The sequence below is a fragment of the Bufo gargarizans genome, chromosome 1 (genome assembly GCF_014858855.1).
Source record: "Bufo gargarizans isolate SCDJY-AF-19 chromosome 1, ASM1485885v1, whole genome shotgun sequence".
Lineage (NCBI taxonomy): Eukaryota > Metazoa > Chordata > Amphibia > Anura > Bufonidae > Bufo > Bufo gargarizans.
The window spans coordinates 340,687,888-340,708,392 of record NC_058080.1 but is presented as its reverse complement, the minus strand read 5'-3'; the positions used below and the strand labels follow the sequence as shown (position 1 = coordinate 340,708,392).

General features: G+C 43.5%; 1 protein-coding gene across 6 annotated transcripts in view; it reads left to right on the top strand.

Annotated features, from left to right (window-relative positions):
• NFIC (nuclear factor I C) overlaps positions 1-20,505 on the top strand; it is an 834,580-nt gene that overhangs the window by 340,333 nt on the left and 473,742 nt on the right. For 5 of the 6 annotated variants that reach the window (XM_044306615.1, XM_044306604.1, XM_044306589.1 and 2 more), the window contains 3 exons: positions 8,020-8,091; positions 8,228-8,302; positions 13,947-14,070. In XM_044306615.1, coding sequence (XP_044162550.1) covers positions 8,020-8,091; positions 8,228-8,302; positions 13,947-14,070 — 271 coding nt within the window. Of the gene's footprint in view, positions 1-5,509; positions 5,541-8,019; positions 8,092-8,227; positions 8,303-13,946; positions 14,071-20,505 lie in introns of those variants that run through there. The other variant, XM_044306643.1, reaches the window with a different exon arrangement.

Here is a 20,505-nt window from a genome sequence, read left to right as displayed (position 1 = left end):
GTTGATGCTCCTGCTGGATTTCTTCGTTTTTTTATATATATATATATATATATATATATATATATATACACACACACACACACAGGTATATATAATATACTAGTGCAGTGTAAAGAGAAGAGGTATGCTGTGTATGGAGGGAATGCTGATTGCGCAGTGCGGGTGGATGTTCTGCTCCTCTGCAGGGAGGACAAAATTAAAGATCTTGCTGCTTGAGAATGAGAAGTGCTGAGATCAGCGTCTGCAGGAGCACGAAATTAATAGAGAGACGCAGAAACGGGGGAGGGCTGCCCAGGGGCACGTTTCACAGGAGAACTAGGCAGACCCTAGAACTGAGAGAACTATTACTTGTAGTTCTCTTACTCACTGACAATAAACGGGGAGGGAAGTGTCACAGTTTATGCTATACTAAAGAGAGATTACAGGCAGGCCCTACTACAAGTTACCTATATGTATACACTACACAAAGTTAGGGATATTTGGCTTTTTCTGGTCAAATTTACGGAAAACTTAAAGTTCATGCCACAGTGAAATTATATCATGAAATTAGGGCAGGGCATTTAAGTAGAAACATGCAATGGTTATTTCCTCATCTCAAACAATTTATTGAAACAAAAGCAAACAGTGGTACACCCCCACAAAAACTGTTAATGTCTTAAAAACTTTTCATGTGGCCTTGAGCGTCAATTACAGCTTGACAACTATGTCTTAGGCTGTTCATATGTTGACTTATTGTCTGCTGAGGCATGGCATCCCACTGTTTTTGAAGGGAGGTCCTCAGGTCATCGAGGTTCTGGGGTATAGAGTTACGAGCCTCTACATGGCGACTCAGCTGATCCCATAGGTTTTCAATGGGATTCAAGTCTGGAGAAAGTGCAGTAATCTCCATTCTCAGTCTACAGCAGCCGTTCCCTAATGATGCGACCTGGATGAGCTGGTGCTTTTTCGTCCATGAAGATGAAATTAGGCCTGTGCTGTTAATGCAGAGGCACAATGACTGGATTAATGATGTTATTCAAGTAGTATGGGCTTGTCACTGTACCATACGCAAATTGTAGGACAGTTCTGTAGTGACTAGACACACCTGCTACCCCACCACACACTGTTACACCACCACCAATATGTCACCACCAGACATCTGAGAAGCTCTGACAGATGTCTAGAACCTCCTCTTTGAGGTTCCTTTGTTTTGCTTTCATTTTCTCATCTCGTTAGCCTCTCTCAGCTGTCATGTAGTTGCACTGATTGCATCCCTTTAAATCCCTCCCCATACTGCATCACTTTGCGGTTTATACAACTTCCTGGAGTGTGTGCATGCTGTTCCTACTTCTCAGTCTTCTATAAGATAAGTTTTGTTCATTTATTTGTGTTATTTTCTGTTTGCTGGATCCCAGGTGACCCTGACTCCCTCCGTATCTAGTGTAGGGAGCCGGTGGTCGTGTCCCCTCACTATTATAGGGTGTTCAGGTGTTATACAGTCGAGGTACGAAGATATGCGATCATCTACCATTGGGATTTTTGCATAGGCTGAGCAGTCAGGGAGAGAGCCAGGTCTGATGCAGGGCTCTCCCTTTTTGTTCCTTAGTTTTGGATCCAGTCAGTCGTTATATTCATTTTGTGTTTTCTAGTTTCCTGCACACCTTCCGTAACACACTAAAGACAAACAGTGGCTGATGCATAGCGCTCTCCTTGATGTCTTCAGCACTGAGGCCCACTGGTCCATCATCCAGCATAGAGGCTCCCAGGCCAATAAAACACAATGATGCCTGTGGTCAGGCCCCTGCAGGTTATCAAGCATGCAGACCATGCTGATGTAAATGGTTTCGAATGGTCTGACATGACACTTGGGTGCTTGGTGCCTTTCACATACCTTAAATGTGCCTGGAGTTGTGTGGCATTCATCATACTGTTCCGCAGGGCATTGTTCACAGTGAAGCTGTCATCAGTGTGGGATGTGGCCAAAGGAATTCCACTTCTATGCCTTTCTGTGGCTCTTCCAGTCTCTCTGTATCTCTGTTGCAACCTGCCGACTACACTTTGTGATACTCTAAGCTCAGTGGCCACTTCCGTCTGAGAACATCCTGCTTGAAGCCTTCCATGTAGTACAAAAGATTGTTATCTTTATTACACATAATTAATACACAAAAATACAATACAATATAAAATTTGAGGGTGAGGGCTACAGAGCAAGAATCACCCCTCCCCCCCACACAGATACCAATGGGTCAATTTAAATTATTCAAAAGAAATATACACATCAATAAATGGCACCTAAACGGTGCTACAGTTATAAATTACATTGTAGTCGTCCATGGCGGGTAAAACACTAAAAAGGAATCTATACCTAATCACATATGGTCAGAACACATCCGGATTCCTCCCTAGATATGGTCTAAACTCAGTGGGAACTCCCAGTAAAGTGCAACTAGCGACCATTAAAAAAGTGTAAACAACTGCTGACCAACACAGACAAACAATATACTGACCCTGTATATCCGTAAGGAGGGAGGAAGGGACCACTCCCTGACATACGTTTCGCCTTAGCTTTGTCCAAGGGAATAGAGACACCGAGTCTTTTCACAGTTCATATAGGAGTCCCTTGACTTGATAGTAACTAATAACGTTTTTCAGTTTGGTGGTCAATGGTACCGCCAGATACTAGGTACAGCGATGGGTACCTTCGCTAACCTGTATCTGGCGGTATTTGAAGAGACCTACGTCTTTTCCATGCAGAACCCCTTCCTCAGGTATGTTCAGCTATACCTGCGGTATGTGGATGACGTGTTTCTGGTCTGGTCGGGCAGCAAAAACCAGTGTAGGCAGTTTGTGCAGTACATGAATAACACAAATAGAATGAATATGAAGTTCACCCTCAACTTCGGCAGCGACAGTCTAAATTTTCTGTACATGAAAGTCACCGTGGTTGACGGCACTCTGCAGACCATGGGTTTCCAAAAACCCACTACCACTAATTCGCTGCTCCACCAGACCAGCTTCCATCCCCCTACCGTTAAGGAAGCTATCCGTTTTGGCCAGTTTATACACCTTCGTAGGATTAACAGCACCGATGCAAGTTATTTTAGACAGGCCCACCAACTCAAGGACAGGTTACTTGAAAGGGGTTACCCTAAAAGGGACGTGATAGATGCACTGCATCGAGCAGCCCTGTGCCCCCGTCACAGTCTCCTCAGTGACCAATTTCACAGTGACAACAAAGATAGATTCACGTTCATTTTTAAGTTCAGCCCAGCCACAGATATAGTGAAACAAGACGTGTCGAATAATTGGGATCTCATAAAAGGCCAAAAGTTTGGACACACCTTCTCATTCAAAGAGTTTTCTTTATTTTCATGACTGTGAAAATTATAGATTCACACTGAAGGCATCACAACTATAAATTAACACATGTGGAATTATATACTTATCAAAAAAGTATAAAAACAACTGAAAATATGTCATATTCTAGGTTCTTCAATGTAGCCACCTTTTGCTTTGATTACTGCTTTGCACACTCTTGGCATTCTCTTGATGAGCTTCAAGAGGTAGTCACTTGAAATGGTCTTCCAACAGTCTTGAAGGAGTTCCCAGAGATGCTTAGCACTTGTTGGCCCTTTTGCCTTCACTCTGCGGTCCAGCTCACCCCAAACCATCTCGATTGGGTTCAGGTCCGGTGACTGGAGGCCAGGTCATCTGGTGCAGCACCCCATCACTCTCCTTCATGGTCAAATAGCCTGGAGGTGTGTTTGGGGTCATTGTCCTGTTGAAAAATAAATGATGGTCCAACTAAACGCAAACCAGATGGAATAGCATGCCGCTGCAAGATGCTGTGGTAGCCATGCTGGTTCAGTATGCCTTCAATTTGGAATAAATCCCCAACAGTGTCACCAGCAAAGCACCCCCACACCATCACACCTCCTCCTCCATGCTTCACGGTGGGAACCAGGCATGTAGAGTCCATCCGTTCACCTTTTCTGCGTTGCACAAAGACACAGTGGTTGGAACCAAAGCAGTGGCGTCGCCAGGGGGGCCAGAGGGGGCCACGGCCCCCCCTACATCATGCTGTACCCCCCCATGTGCCCCCCTAACTAAAATGCCACCCCCAAGTGAGCCGCCGCCGCCATCGGGCACAGGGAGATGAGCGCTTCCATTGCGCTCATCTCCTTAGTAATCTGCCTGTGCCAGCGGCGGTGCAGGGAAGGGAGAGGCGTGTCCCTTCCCCTTGCTCTGATAGGCTGCAGGCACTAGGCCGGCAGCCTATCAGAAGCCGGCGCAGGCGTCGCGATGACGTCATCGCGCCGCCTGAGCCATACAGCGTGGGGCACAGGCCAGAAGAGACCTGCATTGCATCGCTGACATGGAGGTAAGTATTAAGTGTTTTTTTTTTTTTTTTTACAATAGTGATCCTGGCACATGATGGGGGGACGGGGGACTTACTTAATACTGGCACATGATGGGGGGGACTTACTTAATACTGGCACATGATGGGGGGGACTTACTTAATACTGGCACATGATGGGGGGGCTTACTTAATACTGGCACATGATGGGGGGACTTACTTAATACTGGCACATGATGGGGGGACTTACTTAATACTGGCACATGATGGGGGGACTTACTTAATACTGGCACATGATGGGGGGCCTTAATACTGGCACATGATGGGAGGGCCTTAATACTGGCACATTCTGGGGGGCCTTAATACTGGCACATGATGGGGGGCTTTAATACTGGCACATGATGGGGGGGCTTAATACTGGCACATGATGGGGGGCTTAATACTGGCACATGATGGGGGGACCTAATACTGGCACATGATGGGGGGGGCTTAATACTGGCACATGATGGGGGGGCTTATTACTGGCTCGTGATGGGGGGGCTTATTACTGGCACATGATGGGGGGCTTATTACTGGCACGTGATGGGGGGGCTTATTACTGGCACGTAATGGGGGTCTTATTACTGGCATGTAATGGGGGGGCTTATTACTGGCACGTAATGGGGGACACTATAGGGGCATCTACTGAGGCCACAAAGAAGGGGTGTTTTATATGAGGGGCTCTGTACAGTAGCATTTTATACTGGGACACATTATGGTGGGTACTATGGGGAAGGGGGGAGAGGAGTACTATGGACTCATCTACGGGGGCACTAAGAAGGGGTAATTTATACTTGCAAATTATGGGGGACACTGAGGGCATCTACTGGGGCATTTTATACTGGTACATTATGGGGGGCACTAGGCGGAAGGGGGAGAGGAGCACTATGGGGGCATTTACTGGGGGCACTATATAGGGGTATTTTATACTGGCACATTATGGGGGACATTAGCTCAACTCGGGGCATAATTGCATTGTCACGTTATAAGGAGAATTATTTCTACTGGGGGGCATTATGGTGGGTTTTATTACTCCCACATGGTATGACCCCCTAGTAGCAGCACCAGCCTCTCCCTGCTCTGCTATCCCTCTGCCCCTTCTCCAAATTCTTATTATGAAATCTTTCTCATTAGGATAAAGCACAACATCATCTCCGCCGAGCCCCGACCAAAGTGTGGAAGTAGTTCCGAGATCCCCAAGGGCCAAGCCAAGTAACTGTAAGTGTTCATGTGAAATATGTTTATGTCATACACACATAGCCTACACTGTGCCTCACAATATACAGTATAACTCTACACTGTGCCTCACAATATACAGTATACCTCTACTCTGTGCCCCACAATATACAGTATACCGCTACACTGTGCCACACAATATACAGTATACCGCTACACTGTGCCACACAATATACAGTATACCTCTACACTGTGCCACACAATATACCTCTACACTGTGCCCCACAATGTACAGTATACCTCTACAATGTGCCGTACAGTATACCTCTACACTGTGCCCCACAATGTACAGTATACCTCTACACTGTGCCCCACAGTATACCTCTACACTGTGCCACACAGTATACCTCTACACTGTGCCACACAGTATACCTCTACACTGTGCCACACAGTATACCGCTACACTGTGCCACACAGTATACCTCTACACTGTGCCACACAGTATACCTCTACACTGTGCCACACAGTATACCTCTACACTGTGCCACACAGTATACCTCTACACTGTGCCACACAGTATACCTCTACCCTGTGCCACAAAGTATACCGCTACACTGTGCCACACAGTATACCTCTACACTGTGCCACACAGTATACCTCTACACTGTGCCACACAGCATACCTCTACACTGTGCCACACAGTATACCTCTACACTGTGCCACACAGTATACCTCTACACTGTGCCACACAGTATACCTCTACACTGTGCCACACAGTATACCTCTACACTGTGCCACACAGTATAACCTCTACACTGTGCCACACAGTATACCTCTACCCTGTGCCACAAGTATCGCTACACTGTGCCACACAGTATACCTCTACACTGTGCCACACAGTATACCTCTACACTGTGCCACACAGCATACCTCTACACTGTGCCACACAGTATACCTCTACACTGTGCCACACAGTATACCTCTACACTGTGCCACACAGTATACCTCTACACTGTGCCACACAGTATACCTCTATCTAGCCGAGTGGTGCAAGGTTAAGGTACTAGTAGAGATGAGTGGCCGCTTAATCCTGATTTAAAGTTAAAGTTACTGCAGGATATGGATTACAGTTTAGAAATGTCAAATGTACACTCCTGTGAGAGGCAGGGAGGGAGATCTGTGGATGACACTGTTATGGAGGGGGAAATGGGTATGACACTGTCATGGGGTGGATCTGTGGATGACACATAAGATGCTATACACGGTATGTGGCATCCACAGATCCCCCCCCCATAGCAGTGTCATCCACAGATCCCCCTCTCTATAAAAGTGTCATCCACAGACAGCTGGACTTTTCTTCCCTGTTGCGGTTTTAGGTATTGGGTAAAGTATCGCAGCATTTCTAAGTGTACTTGTGTAAATGTATCGTTGTTATAGCTGCCCCCCTACTTTTTGTCCTGGCCCCCAGTGTGCCCCCCCAAAATTTGAAAGCTAGAGACGCCACTGAACCAAAGATCTCAAATTTGGACTCATCAGACCAAAGCACAGATTTCCACTGGTCTAATGTCCATTCCTTGTGTTCTTTAGCCCAAACAAGTCTCTTCTGCTTGTTGCCTGTCCTTAGCAGTGGTTTCCTAGCAGATATTCTACCATGAAGGCCTGATTCACACAGTCTCCTCTTAACAGTTGTTCTAGAGATGTGTCTGCTGCTAGAACTCTGTGTGACATTGACCTGGTCTCTAATCTGAGCTGCTGTTAACCTGCGATTTCTGAGGCTGGTGACTCGGATGAACTTATCCTCCGCAGCAGAGGTGACTCTTGGTCTTCCTTTTCCTGGGACGGTCCGCCAGTTTCTATGTAGCGCTTGATGGTTTTTGTGACTGCACTTGGGGACACAGTTTTTCCCAATTTTTCAGACTGACTGACCTTTATTTCTTAAAGTAATGATGGCTACTCTTTTTTCTTTACGTAGCTGCTTTTTTCTTGCCATAATACAAATTCTAACAGTCTATTCAGTAGGACTATCAGCTGTGTATCCACCTGACTTCTCCACAACGCAACTGATGGTCCCAACCCCATTTATAAGGCAAGAAATCCCACTTATTAAACCTGACAGGGCACACCTGTGAAGTTTAAACGATTTCAGGTGACTACCTCTTGAAGCTCATCAGGAGAATGCGAAGAGTGTGCAAAGCAGTAATCAAAGCAAAAGGTGGCTACTTTGAAGAACCTAGAATATGACATATTTTCAGTTGTTTCACAGTTTTTTGTTATGTATATAATTCCACATGTGTTAATTAATAGTTTTGATGCCTTCAGTGTGAATCTTCAATTTTCATAGTCATGAAAATAAAGAAAACTCTTTGAATGAGAAGGTGTGTCCAAACTTTTGGTCTGTACTGTATGTTGTGTATGCCCTTATGATTAAAGTAATTGGCATTATACCCCTCTTTCATTCTTTGTTGCAGATTCGGAACAGGATAGCAGCCCTCGCACAGTTATAGGCTCAGACCTGGAGGACACGAAACCAATTAATTTGGGTGAGTGTTTGTGTGATGCCCTGTACTGTCATCCAAGTTCTGTGGTTTGTGATTGGTACATCCTTTATGTACAGCCACCCACATGTCCATATGTATGCTATGCTATTAGTCCTGTCATAGTTCTTTGTCTCTGCAGATATGACAGATTTCCAAGAGAGTTTTGTCACTTCTGGTGTTTTCAGCGTGACAGAGTTGATTCAAGTATCTAGAAGTGAGTAGCAGTCCCTCAATGATTCTTAATCTGAGAGTGTGTCAGTGATCATAATGAAAGTATATTTATTTATAGTGCATATGTTTTATTCATGTTAATAAATTGTGTGACTGGGCCATTTTCTTAAATTTTGCATGAGAAATGCTGATTATTATGCATTGATATGTGGCATTGGGATATAAATGAATTATTTAACAGTAACCTCTGTCTTTGACAAATTGTTGAATAAATAGATAGAACACGTTTATTGAATGGATGTAAACTACCGGGATAACTATGTGATATGGGGAAGCAATGTGATACAATCAGTTTGCCTTACTCTGGACCTATAGGCATACTTGTTATACAGTTGTATTGAAAGTGTAGTCTACAGCCCTTTTAAGTATAGTTGGGCTGCTGAATTCTGATGTTTCCTGGCCAATGGTATGCCAAATAGTGTTTCATTGTTATACCTGGTAAATTAAAGTTAACATTTCTGGAACTAGTGGACTATAGGGCCCAGAAAGATTACCACAATTTGGGTTATTTATTTGAAAAAGGATGATTTATTTATACCCAGGATTGTGGCTGAGACAAGGGGATATCCACTACATCTAGAGGAAAGAAGGTTACTCCATCAGTATAGAAGGGGCTGAATTGGATAGATTTATGTCTTTTTCAGCCTTATTAACTATGTTACTATGTAGAAACACATTTGTGTACAGTCATTAAATAAAATGATGTCACTAGTATACATTAAACAGCAGGAGCTGCACCCACCCAATCAGCTGCAGGGGTCCGGGACTTACTGATAGCTGGACTCCTGCTGTATGCGCGGACATCTGTGAAAACACTGATGCCGGCGCATTTACCCTTGCACTGCCGTGGTCAGCACTGACAGCAGCACGTGCAATTTTTTTTATACAAACTGTGCCAAAACTGGCATTTTCTGGTCCCCTTGCCTCACAAAAAGTATAATACCAAGTGATCAAAAAGGCATATTTAGCCCAAAATGGTACCAATCAAACCATCATCTCATCCAGCAAACACATTACACCCTACCTAAGACAATCTCCCCCAAAAAAACAAAACAAACTATGGCTCTCAGACGATGGCAACACAAAAACACTGTGTAAAACTTAACAATAATATAAATTATAGACTTATTGGGTATTGCCACATCCATAACAACGTGCTCTATAAAAATATCACATTATATGCTCCCTCAGGTGAATGCTGTAAAAAACACTATGCAACACTATGCAAAAACTATGCCATTTTTTTCACCTTGCCACACAAAAAGTCTTATTTATCCCAAAATGGTACCAATGGAAACATCACCTCATCCACATTATACAATAATTTAAAAAATAAAAACCAATGGCATCCGTAAACCAATTCATCAAAATCTGTGCTGCAAAAGCCATATTGTGCTCCTTCCCTTCTGAATCCTGACATGTGCCCCCTGCAGCATTTTATCACCACATATGGGGTGTTGCTGTATTCAGGAGAGAATGCGTAACAAATTATGGGGTGCTTTTTCTCCTGTTACCTCTTGTGAAAATCAAAAATTTGGGGATAAAACCAAATTTTCTTGAAAAAAATGAAACTTTTCATTTCACAGCCACGGTTTTCCAAATTCTGTTAAACGGTTAGGGGGTGAAAGTGCTCAGTACCCCCCTTAATATGTTCTTTAAGGGGTGTAGTTTCCAAAATGGGGTCACTTTGAGGGATTCTACTGTAGGGGTACGTCAGGGTCTCTTCAAATACAAAATGGTGCCTAAAAACCATTCTAGCAAAATCTGCCTCCAAAATCCATATTGTGCTCCTTTCCTTCTGACCACTGCCACATGCCCATAGGGCACTTTACAGCCACATATGGTGTATTCCTGTAAACTGCAGAATCATAGTAATGTATATTGAGGTTAACATAAAAAATCTTAAATCACAGAAAAAATGCACCACACGGATATACCACTGACTATACTGGCTAGTCATAAATGCAGATATTAAAAGCTGAGACTTTTGCCAATATATTCCTGTCAGGAAGATATCGGAGCCCCAAGCACCACGTCACGGTTCTCAGCATGGCAAGGGGTCCTACCACTACGCTACCTATGGTGTGAACAAGGTCTGAAGGTGATGTAATCCAGCTCACAGCCAAGCTTCCACACAACCGCCTAGCAGGACAACTAGTGCAATGTGAACAAAGCCAGACTGTAAGCCACACCTATATCAGACCATGTGATGGAGGCTACCAGGTGCAGAGGATAGTGTTTGAATGCCAGGTGAAGGCACATACACTACATATAAAACAAGACAAAAACACAGAAATATAGTGGCAAATCTGGGGGAGCTGCTCAACCCCTAACACTGTAGCGTGTTTTTCATTGGGGGAGCAACCCCACCGCATGTGGACCGCAGCAAACGACTATCCCCAGCAAAAAATATTTTGCATACGGTGGAGGATGTCGGCGCGGTCCACATGCACCACAAAGGCATCCTACACAAAACGGAGCATTGTGCGGATGAAAATATAATCATAAATCACAGAAAAAATGCACCACACGGATATACCACTGACTATACTGGCTAGTCATAAATGCAGATATTAAAAGCTGAGACTTTTGCCAATATATTCCTGTCAGGAAGATATCGGAGCCCCAAGCACCACGTCACGGTTCTCAGCATGGCAAGGGGTCCTACCACTACGCTACCTATGGTGTGAACAAGGTCTGAAGGTGATGTAATCCAGCTCACAGCCAAGCTTCCACACAACCGCCTAGCAGGACAACTAGTGCAATGTGAACAAAGCCAGACTGTAAGCCACACCTATATCAGACCATGTGATGGAGGCTACCAGGTGCAGAGGATAGTGTTTGAATGCCAGGTGAAGGCACATACACTACATATAAAACAAGACAAAAACACAGAAATATAGTGGCAAATCTGGGGGAGCTGCTCAACCCCTAACACTGTAGCGTGTTTTTCATTGGGGGAGCAACCCCACCGCATGTGGACCGCAGCAAACGACTATCCCCAGCAAAAAATATTTTGCATACGGTGGAGGATGTCGGCGCGGTCCACATGCACCACAAAGGCATCCTACACAAAACGGAGCATTGTGCGGATGAAAATATAATCATAAATCACAGAAAAAATGCACCACACGGATATACCACTGACTATACTGGCTAGTCATAAATGCAGATATTAAAAGCTGAGACTTTTGCCAATATATTCCTGTCAGGAAGATATCGGAGCCCCAAGCACCACGTCACGGTTCTCAGCATGGCAAGGGGTCCTACCACTACGCTACCTATGGTGTGAACAAGGTCTGAAGGTGATGTAATCCAGCTCACAGCCAAGCTTCCACACAACCGCCTAGCAGGACAACTAGTGCAATGTGAACAAAGCCAGACTGTAAGCCACACCTATATCAGACCATGTGATGGAGGCTACCAGGTGCAGAGGATAGTGTTTGAATGCCAGGTGAAGGCACATACACTACATATAAAACAAGACAAAAACACAGAAATATAGTGGCAAATCTGGGGGAGCTGCTCAACCCCTAACACTGTAGCGTGTTTTTCATTGGGGGAGCAACCCCACCGCATGTGGACCGCAGCAAACGACTATCCCCAGCAAAAAATATTTTGCATACGGTGGAGGATGTCGGCGCGGTCCACATGCACCACAAAGGCATCCTACACAAAACGGAGCATTGTGCGGATGAAAATATAATCATAAATCACAGAAAAAATGCACCACACGGATATACCACTGACTATACTGGCTAGTCATAAATGCAGATATTAAAAGCTGAGACTTTTGCCAATATATTCCTGTCAGGAAGATATCGGAGCCCCAAGCACCACGTCACGGTTCTCAGCATGGCAAGGGGTCCTACCACTACGCTACCTATGGTGTGAACAAGGTCTGAAGGTGATGTAATCCAGCTCACAGCCAAGCTTCCACACAACCGCCTAGCAGGACAACTAGTGCAATGTGAACAAAGCCAGACTGTAAGCCACACCTATATCAGACCATGTGATGGAGGCTACCAGGTGCAGAGGATAGTGTTTGAATGCCAGGTGAAGGCACATACACTACATATAAAACAAGACAAAAACACAGAAATATAGTGGCAAATCTGGGGGAGCTGCTCAACCCCTAACACTGTAGCGTGTTTTTCATTGGGGGAGCAACCCCACCGCATGTGGACCGCAGCAAACGACTATCCCCAGCAAAAAATATTTTGCATACGGTGGAGGATGTCGGCGCGGTCCACATGCACCACAAAGGCATCCTACACAAAACGGAGCATTGTGCGGATGAAAATATAATCATAAATCACAGAAAAAATGCACCACACGGATATACCACTGACTATACTGGCTAGTCATAAATGCAGATATTAAAAGCTGAGACTTTTGCCAATATATTCCTGTCAGGAAGATATCGGAGCCCCAAGCACCACGTCACGGTTCTCAGCATGGCAAGGGGTCCTACCACTACGCTACCTATGGTGTGAACAAGGTCTGAAGGTGATGTAATCCAGCTCACAGCCAAGCTTCCACACAACCGCCTAGCAGGACAACTAGTGCAATGTGAACAAAGCCAGACTGTAAGCCACACCTATATCAGACCATGTGATGGAGGCTACCAGGTGCAGAGGATAGTGTTTGAATGCCAGGTGAAGGCACATACACTACATATAAAACAAGACAAAAACACAGAAATATAGTGGCAAATCTGGGGGAGCTGCTCAACCCCTAACACTGTAGCGTGTTTTTCATTGGGGGAGCAACCCCACCGCATGTGGACCGCAGCAAACGACTATCCCCAGCAAAAAATATTTTGCATACGGTGGAGGATGTCGGCGCGGTCCACATGCACCACAAAGGCATCCTACACAAAACGGAGCATTGTGCGGATGAAAATATAATCATAAATCACAGAAAAAATGCACCACACGGATATACCACTGACTATACTGGCTAGTCATAAATGCATAACATAAAAAATCTGCCAAAAAAGTGAAATTTTCCTTTAATTCTTGGGGAACACCTCAAGGATTAGCAAAGTTTGTAACATGAGTTTTGAATAATTTGAGGGGTGTAGTTTCTCAAATGAGGTCATTTATGGGTGGTTTCGATTACAAAAGCCCCTCAAAATAACTTTATAACGGAATTGGTGCTTTAAATTTTTTTTATTTATTTTGTTCAACATTTGAAAAATGGCTTGTAAACTTCTAAGCCTTCTACCGTCCTAAAAAAATAAAATGAAATTTACACAATTATGCCAATATAAAGCAGACATATGTTGACTGATAACTGTTTTATGAGGCATTACTATCTGTTTTAAAGTTAGAACAATTCAAATTTAGAAAATTGTGGATTTTTGATTTTTTTTTTGTAAATTTGGGATTATTTTATAAATAATGGTGAAAAATATTGACTCAAATTTACTGTCATGAAGTGATATGTGTTACGAGAAAACAATCTCAGACTGGCTTGGATAAGTAAAGGCGTTCCATAGTTATTACCACATAAAGTGACACATGTCAGATTTGCAAATATCATCCTGGGATTTAAGGGGAAAAGTGGCTCGGTACTGAAGGGGTTAAAGTTAAATAATAATATTTATCACTTCTATTTTGCAGCCCCAGTTGTGTCTGGCACAGGACCCAATTTCTCTCTAGGAGAGCTACAGGGACACCTGGCATATGATTTAAACCCAGCTGGAACTGGTATGAGAAGGACCCTCCCAAGCACGTCATCAAGCGGGTATGTCATTTGGTGTGTATGAATTAAAGTGAATCTGTTGCCACATACCTCAATATAGACCACTGTGAGATTTGTTTTGGTATCTTGATCCAGAAGTTTTTGTCCCCTTCCTGATTGTTGCCTCCGTTACTTAGAAATGCATTTTGTAATACAGGTCCTTCTAAAAAAATTAGCATATTGTGATAAAGTTCATTATTTTCTGTAATGTACTGATAAACATTAGACTTTCATATATTTTAGATTCATTACACACCAACTGAAGTAGTTCAAGCCTTTTATTGTTTTAATGATGATTTTGGCATACAGCTCATGAAAACCCAAATTTCCTATCTAAAAAAATTAGCATATTTCATCCGACCAATAAAAGAAAAGTGTTTTTAATACAAAAAAAGTCAACCTTCAAATAATGATGTTCAGTTATGCACTCAATACTTGGTGGGGAATCCTTTTGCATAAATGACTGCTTCAATGCGGCGTGGCATGGAGGCAATCAGCCTGTGGCACTGCTGAGGTGTTATGGAGGCCCAGGATGCTTCGATAGCGGCCTTAAGCTCATCCAGAGTGTTGGGTCTTGCGTCTCTCAACTTTCTCTTCCCAATATCCCACAGATTCTCTATGGGGTTCAGGTCAGGAGAGTTGGCAGGCCAATTGAGCCCAGTAATACCATGGTCAGTAAACCATTTACCAGTGGTTTTGGCACTGTGAGCAGGTGCCAGGTCGTGCTGAAAAATGAAATCTTCATCTCCATAAAGCTTTTCAGCAGATGGAAGCATGAAGTGCTCCAAAATCTCCTGATAGCTAGCTGCATTGACCCTGCCCTTGATAAAACACAGTGGACCAACACCAGCAGCTGACATGGCACCCCAGACCATCACTGACTGTGGGTACTTGACACTGGACTTCAGGCATTTTGGCATTTCCCTCTCCCCAGTCTTCCTCCAGACTCTGGCACCTTGATTTCCGAATGACATGCAAAATTTGCTTTCATCCGAAAAAAGTACTTTGGACCACTGAGCAACAGTCCAGTGCTGCTTCTCTGTAGCCCGGGTCAGGTGCTTCTGCCGCTGTTTCTGGGGAATGCAGCACCTGTAGCCCATTTCCTGCACACGCCTGTACACGGTGGCTCTGGATGTTTCTACTCCAGACTCAGTCCACTGCTTCCGCAGGTCCCCCAAGGTCTGGAATCGGTCCTTCTCCACAATCTTCCTCAGGGTCCGGTCACCTCTTCTCGTTGTGCAGCGTTTTCTGCCACACTTTTTCCTTCCCACACACTTCCCACTGAGGTGCCTTGATACAGCACTCTGGGAACAGCCTATTTGTTCAGAAATTTCTTTCTGTGTCTTACCCTCTTGCTTGAGGGTGTCAATGATGGCCTTCTGGACAGCAGTCAGGTCGGCAGTCTTACCCATGATTGCGGTTTTGAGTAATGAACCAGGCTGGGAGTTTTTAAAAGCCTCAGGAATCTTTTGCAGGTGTTTAGAGTTAATTAGTTGATTCAGATGATTAGGTTAATAGCTTGTTTAGAGAACCTTTTCATGATATGCTAATTTTTTTAGATAGGAATTTGGGGTTTTCATGAGCTGTATGCCAAAATCATCAATATTAAAACAATAAAAGGCTTGAACTACTTCAGTTGGTGTGTAATGAATCTAAAATATATTAAAGTCTAATGTTTATCAGTACATTACAGAAAATAATGAACTTTTATCACAATATGCTAATTTTGAAGGACCTGTATGTAAAATAGTTGTTTGGTGCCACAGGGCTGTCACCATTGCAACTTGATGCACCAAAATATCTCTTCCTCATCGCTGCCAGCCTCACCCCACACAAGCGTTCAGTGGCAGGTCCGGGCAGGGGGGATCTAATCTTGTCCGTTCCTGTTACTAAGTGTGCGCCGTCACTTTAGAAATCAGCACATGCGCAGTAGAGATTACTTCAACCCCAGTAATTACCAGGGCTGTAATGCACGTGTCCTGATTCCCAGAGTGAAAATGCAAAGTTACACAGAGGGGACCTTATGGTGCGGTAAGGTCCAACAGTGAAGCCCTCGTTGCACCAAACATTTAATTTGCATATTCAGAAAAGTAGTATTTCTCAGTAACTGAAGCACGACCGGGAGGGGGACAAAAGCATTTGTGTCCAGATACCAAAACAGATCTATCAGTGGTCTTGCTTTTACATTGAGGTATGTGTTGACAGATTCAAGATCTACAAATGTTCAAATTTTCGAGCACCTAGCTGCAATCTGTGGCATTTGAGAGGGGCATAAAAGCCAGATTGAAAGCAAAGTTTTTTGGCCATATGAAACCTATAAAATCAGATCAAGTCGTGTAGGATGATTGCAATGCCTCTTGTTTGTGGATATGCCAGTTATCGCCACTTGTCGCAAATTGAGAGGGACAGAATCCTTAAACTGAGACACCTTGGTTTACGCAGAAGATTGGTACAAATCTAGGCTGAGATGTCAGTACTGTTCAATAGTGATCTATTCTGTACTTCATGTGAAATTGGACATTGCATCTCAAGCCTAGGGCAACAATCAGTGTCTACACAAACCTTTAGAAAGCATTTGCATGACATTCAGCTATGAGCCAGCTATAGGTGTTCATTGGACCTCAGGCTATCATGTGCAGGGAGATGGAAATTGAGGCTGGAATGGAGCTTTGTCCTCTTCAGTGATGAGTCCTGCTTTTGCCTCAGACTCAACAATAACTGGAGATTGGTCTGGAAACCATGTAGGCAAAACCATGAAGAGGCCTTTACAAAGGAAATCACGCCAGTCCTACTGTTGAGATTATAATGTGGGTTGGTATATTATATGGTAGCAGGTCTTCATTTCCGGTACACTAACATCTCAGTGTTACATTGATTTGATCATGGAACCAGCGTTTTGGCCTTTTCTCCAGAGTGTCCCAGGAGCTGTTTTTTAAAAGGATAACACATGTTGCGCATGCTACTGTGAGCGTGACCGAAACAGGTTATCATGGTGTGCATTGTTTCTGGACTTGTCTCCCATTGATCACAGACAGTCAGCAATTACAAAGGGAGCAGATCTTGATGATTTGCATGGCAGAACATTTCTAACCTCATTGATAGCATGCCAAGGCTTGTAAGTGTGTGTATTTCTGAGAATGGCGCTCATATTCAATATTGAATACATTGGGATGTTTAGAATATTTTATTTCTATTTTTTATCTTTTGAATATGATTAAAGGGGTTACCCAGGACTGCAGTTTGCTTGCCTTGTGTGTTGTGCAAAATGCCACAAGGAGGCCCAATGAGACTTTATCGCCCAAGGACCCACATGAACCTGGAGCCGACCCTGGGGATACCCATGACTAATGCAAATAATGAAAATCAGACATCATATTGTGCATGACAACCTCTTTCTAACAAAGCCAGTACTAGACTGGTACCTCACATGGATCCAAAGATCTCCCCATTCATTGCTCTGCTAGATTTATATCAAGCTGGCAGCTCAAGAGGAGTGTCTTTTCTGCTCTCCCTATCTCAGCTCAGGAGGCAGTTAAAGATTGAAACTGAGCATATGCAACCTTCTCAGTGAGCAGGTCAAAGAAATAAGGAAAAAAAAAAAAACTGCAGGTTGCACTATACAGATACATTTCATTGTGGCTATGTAAAAAATGTTATTACATGCAATTACAAAAGTATTCAGATGCAGGTTCTGGTTTGAAAACTGTAGAATATTTTTTGTGGGACAATCACTTTATCATGTCTATCAATCCTGTGATTTCCAAAATTCTATTACTTTTCCTTCTTGAGGTTGCAGTTTCAATGTTGAGGAGTGTAATTGCATAAAATGAGGTGTCATAAGTTAAAATCAAACACATACCTCAAAACCAGTCTGGATTCCGGTTTATACAAAACTTCTGGTAGGGAGCAACCGTATAGCACCTGAGTATGATTTGTTGTTTTATAGGTTTCTTTTATTCATTTGAATCTGTCCTCATATAGAAAAGAAGACTATCATTCACTGTGTGGGACAGCCATCTGGAAAAGAAAATGTGAATAGGAAATGAAAATAGGGGAAAAAAATTAGTTGTAGAATCTTCCTGTAGAAACTTCTCAGAGAAATTTCTTCTTATCCCATCTATTTTTGTCCAGCAAGAAACTGAGATACTTCATTTTGCTAACAGGGGTTCAGTATGCCAGCGATAGGAGACAAATCAGTGGGAGAGGGCTCTTCCTGCAGCCAGTTGTCTTGCCATATTTGTGAGAAGGAAGTAGAACTGGATGATATCCTGGATCATATGCTTATACAATAATTCGCCATATATGCCTCACTCACAAATCTGAGAGGTCAGCTGTAAGCCTTTATAATATACAAAGGGCTTACAAAATCTGCTAAAATACATAATGAACGGCAGGCGGCCAAAAAGCAAAATAAATATCCCCAAAATTCTTTAAATATAAAGGTCAGACGCAGTAGGTCCCCTAAATAATGTTAACAGGGAGGGTCACAGGAAATAGTAACATAATACTAGACATCTCTCCATCCAGTCCAGCCTGTTATCCTGCAAGTTGATCCAGAGGAAGGAAAAAAAAAACATGTGAGGTAGAAGCTAATCAGAAAAAGGAAGAGCTACTAAACAGATTTTTAGGTCTATATGTGCAAAGAAAGAGGAGGTGATGTAGATGGAGCGTGTGCAGTAAATACAGGGGTGCACTTAGCCTTTCTGCTGCCTGAGGCAAGCATTTAAATGGCACCTCCCCCACATAACAAATTCTCAACCTAACCCCTTCTCTCCAGCCCTACTGTTAAAGACATACATTGATAACATTACATACAGCACTACAAAACATAAAGTGAAATACAGCGCCACATACTGTACCTCTTACATCCAGTGACGTCTCCTTTGATATAGACATTCTCGTTCCTCATCTTCTCCATTGGAAGCTGACCGCCTTGACAACTTCTTTCAGTTGCGTCTCTGTAGAGTTTTGCACACAGACATCTTAGATTCCTCACTTTTTCATTATCCTCCTCCTGTAGGTGCCCCAGTCCCTTCCATAATAATAATAATGCCCCCAGCAATAACAATGCCCTAGTTGTGCAGTCCCATTTAACACCTTAAGGACCCAGGACGAGATAGCTCGTTCTCAAACGCCGGCACTTAGCGCTCGAGGACAAGCTATCTCGTCCTGGAGTCGATCCTCCCTCCGCGTGCGGCCCCCCCGGTCAGCAGCAGAGTTCCAGCGGTTACTGACCGCCGTATCCCTGCTGCATCCACCAGCATCAGCGATAACGCCGATGCCGGTGGATTAACCCCTCATATGCCGCGGTCAGCACTGACCGTGGCATATGGGAGGTTTGCGCTCCCTCACCTGATGGATCGGGTCCCCGCTGTGCTGTGGCGGGAACTCGATCATTGTCATGGCAGCCCCAAGCCATTCCGAGGCTTGGGGCCTGTTAACTACGGAAGCCTAAGAGGCCCAGCGCCCAGGCTGGGTCTCCTAGGCAAATGTTAGTGTCTTACAGTGTAAGACACTAACAGTTCAATACAGCACAATACAGATGTATTGTGCTGTATTGAAACAAAGATCAGACCCTGTAATGTTGAAGTCCCATAGTGGGACAAAAAATAAAGTGAAATAAAATTTAAGTTTTACAAAACAATACAAGTTTCAAGTAAAAAAAAAGCAAAAAAAAAGCAGCATTTTCCAAAAATAAAATAAAGAAAAAATTGTAAAAAAAATAGGGAAAAGACATATAGACATATTAGGTATTGTTGCGTCCATCGACCAGCTCTATAAACATATCATATGACCTAACCCCTCAGATGAACACCGTAAAAAATAAAAAATAAAACTGTGCTAAGTAAACAATTTTTTTGTCACCTTGCATCACAAAAAGTACAACAGCAAGCGATTAGAAAGGCGTCCCCCATCAAGATAGTACCAATCTAACCGTCACCTCATCCCGCAAAAAATGAGACCCTACTTGAGACAATCGCCCAAAAAATAATGTCTCAGTATTCTGAGACATTATTTTTTGGGCGATTGTCTCAAGTAGGGGCTCATTTTTTGCGGAATGAGGTGACGGTTAGATTGATACTATCTTGATGGGGGACGCCTTTCTAATCGCTTGCTGTTGTACTTTTTGTGATGCAAGGTGACAAAAAAGTTGTTTACTTAGCACAGTTTTATTTTTTATTTTGGAAGGCAGATTTTGCTAGACTGGTTTTTTGGACACCATGTCCCATTTGAAGCCCCCCTGATGCACCCCTAGAGTAGAAACTCCATAAAAGTCACCCCATCTAAGAAACTACACCCCTCAAGGTATTCAAAACTGATTTTACAAACGTCGTTAACCCTTTAGGTGTTCCACAAGAGTTATTGGCAAATAGAGATGACATTTCTGAATTTCAATTTTTGGGCACACTTTCCATTTAAATCCATTTTTACCAGTAA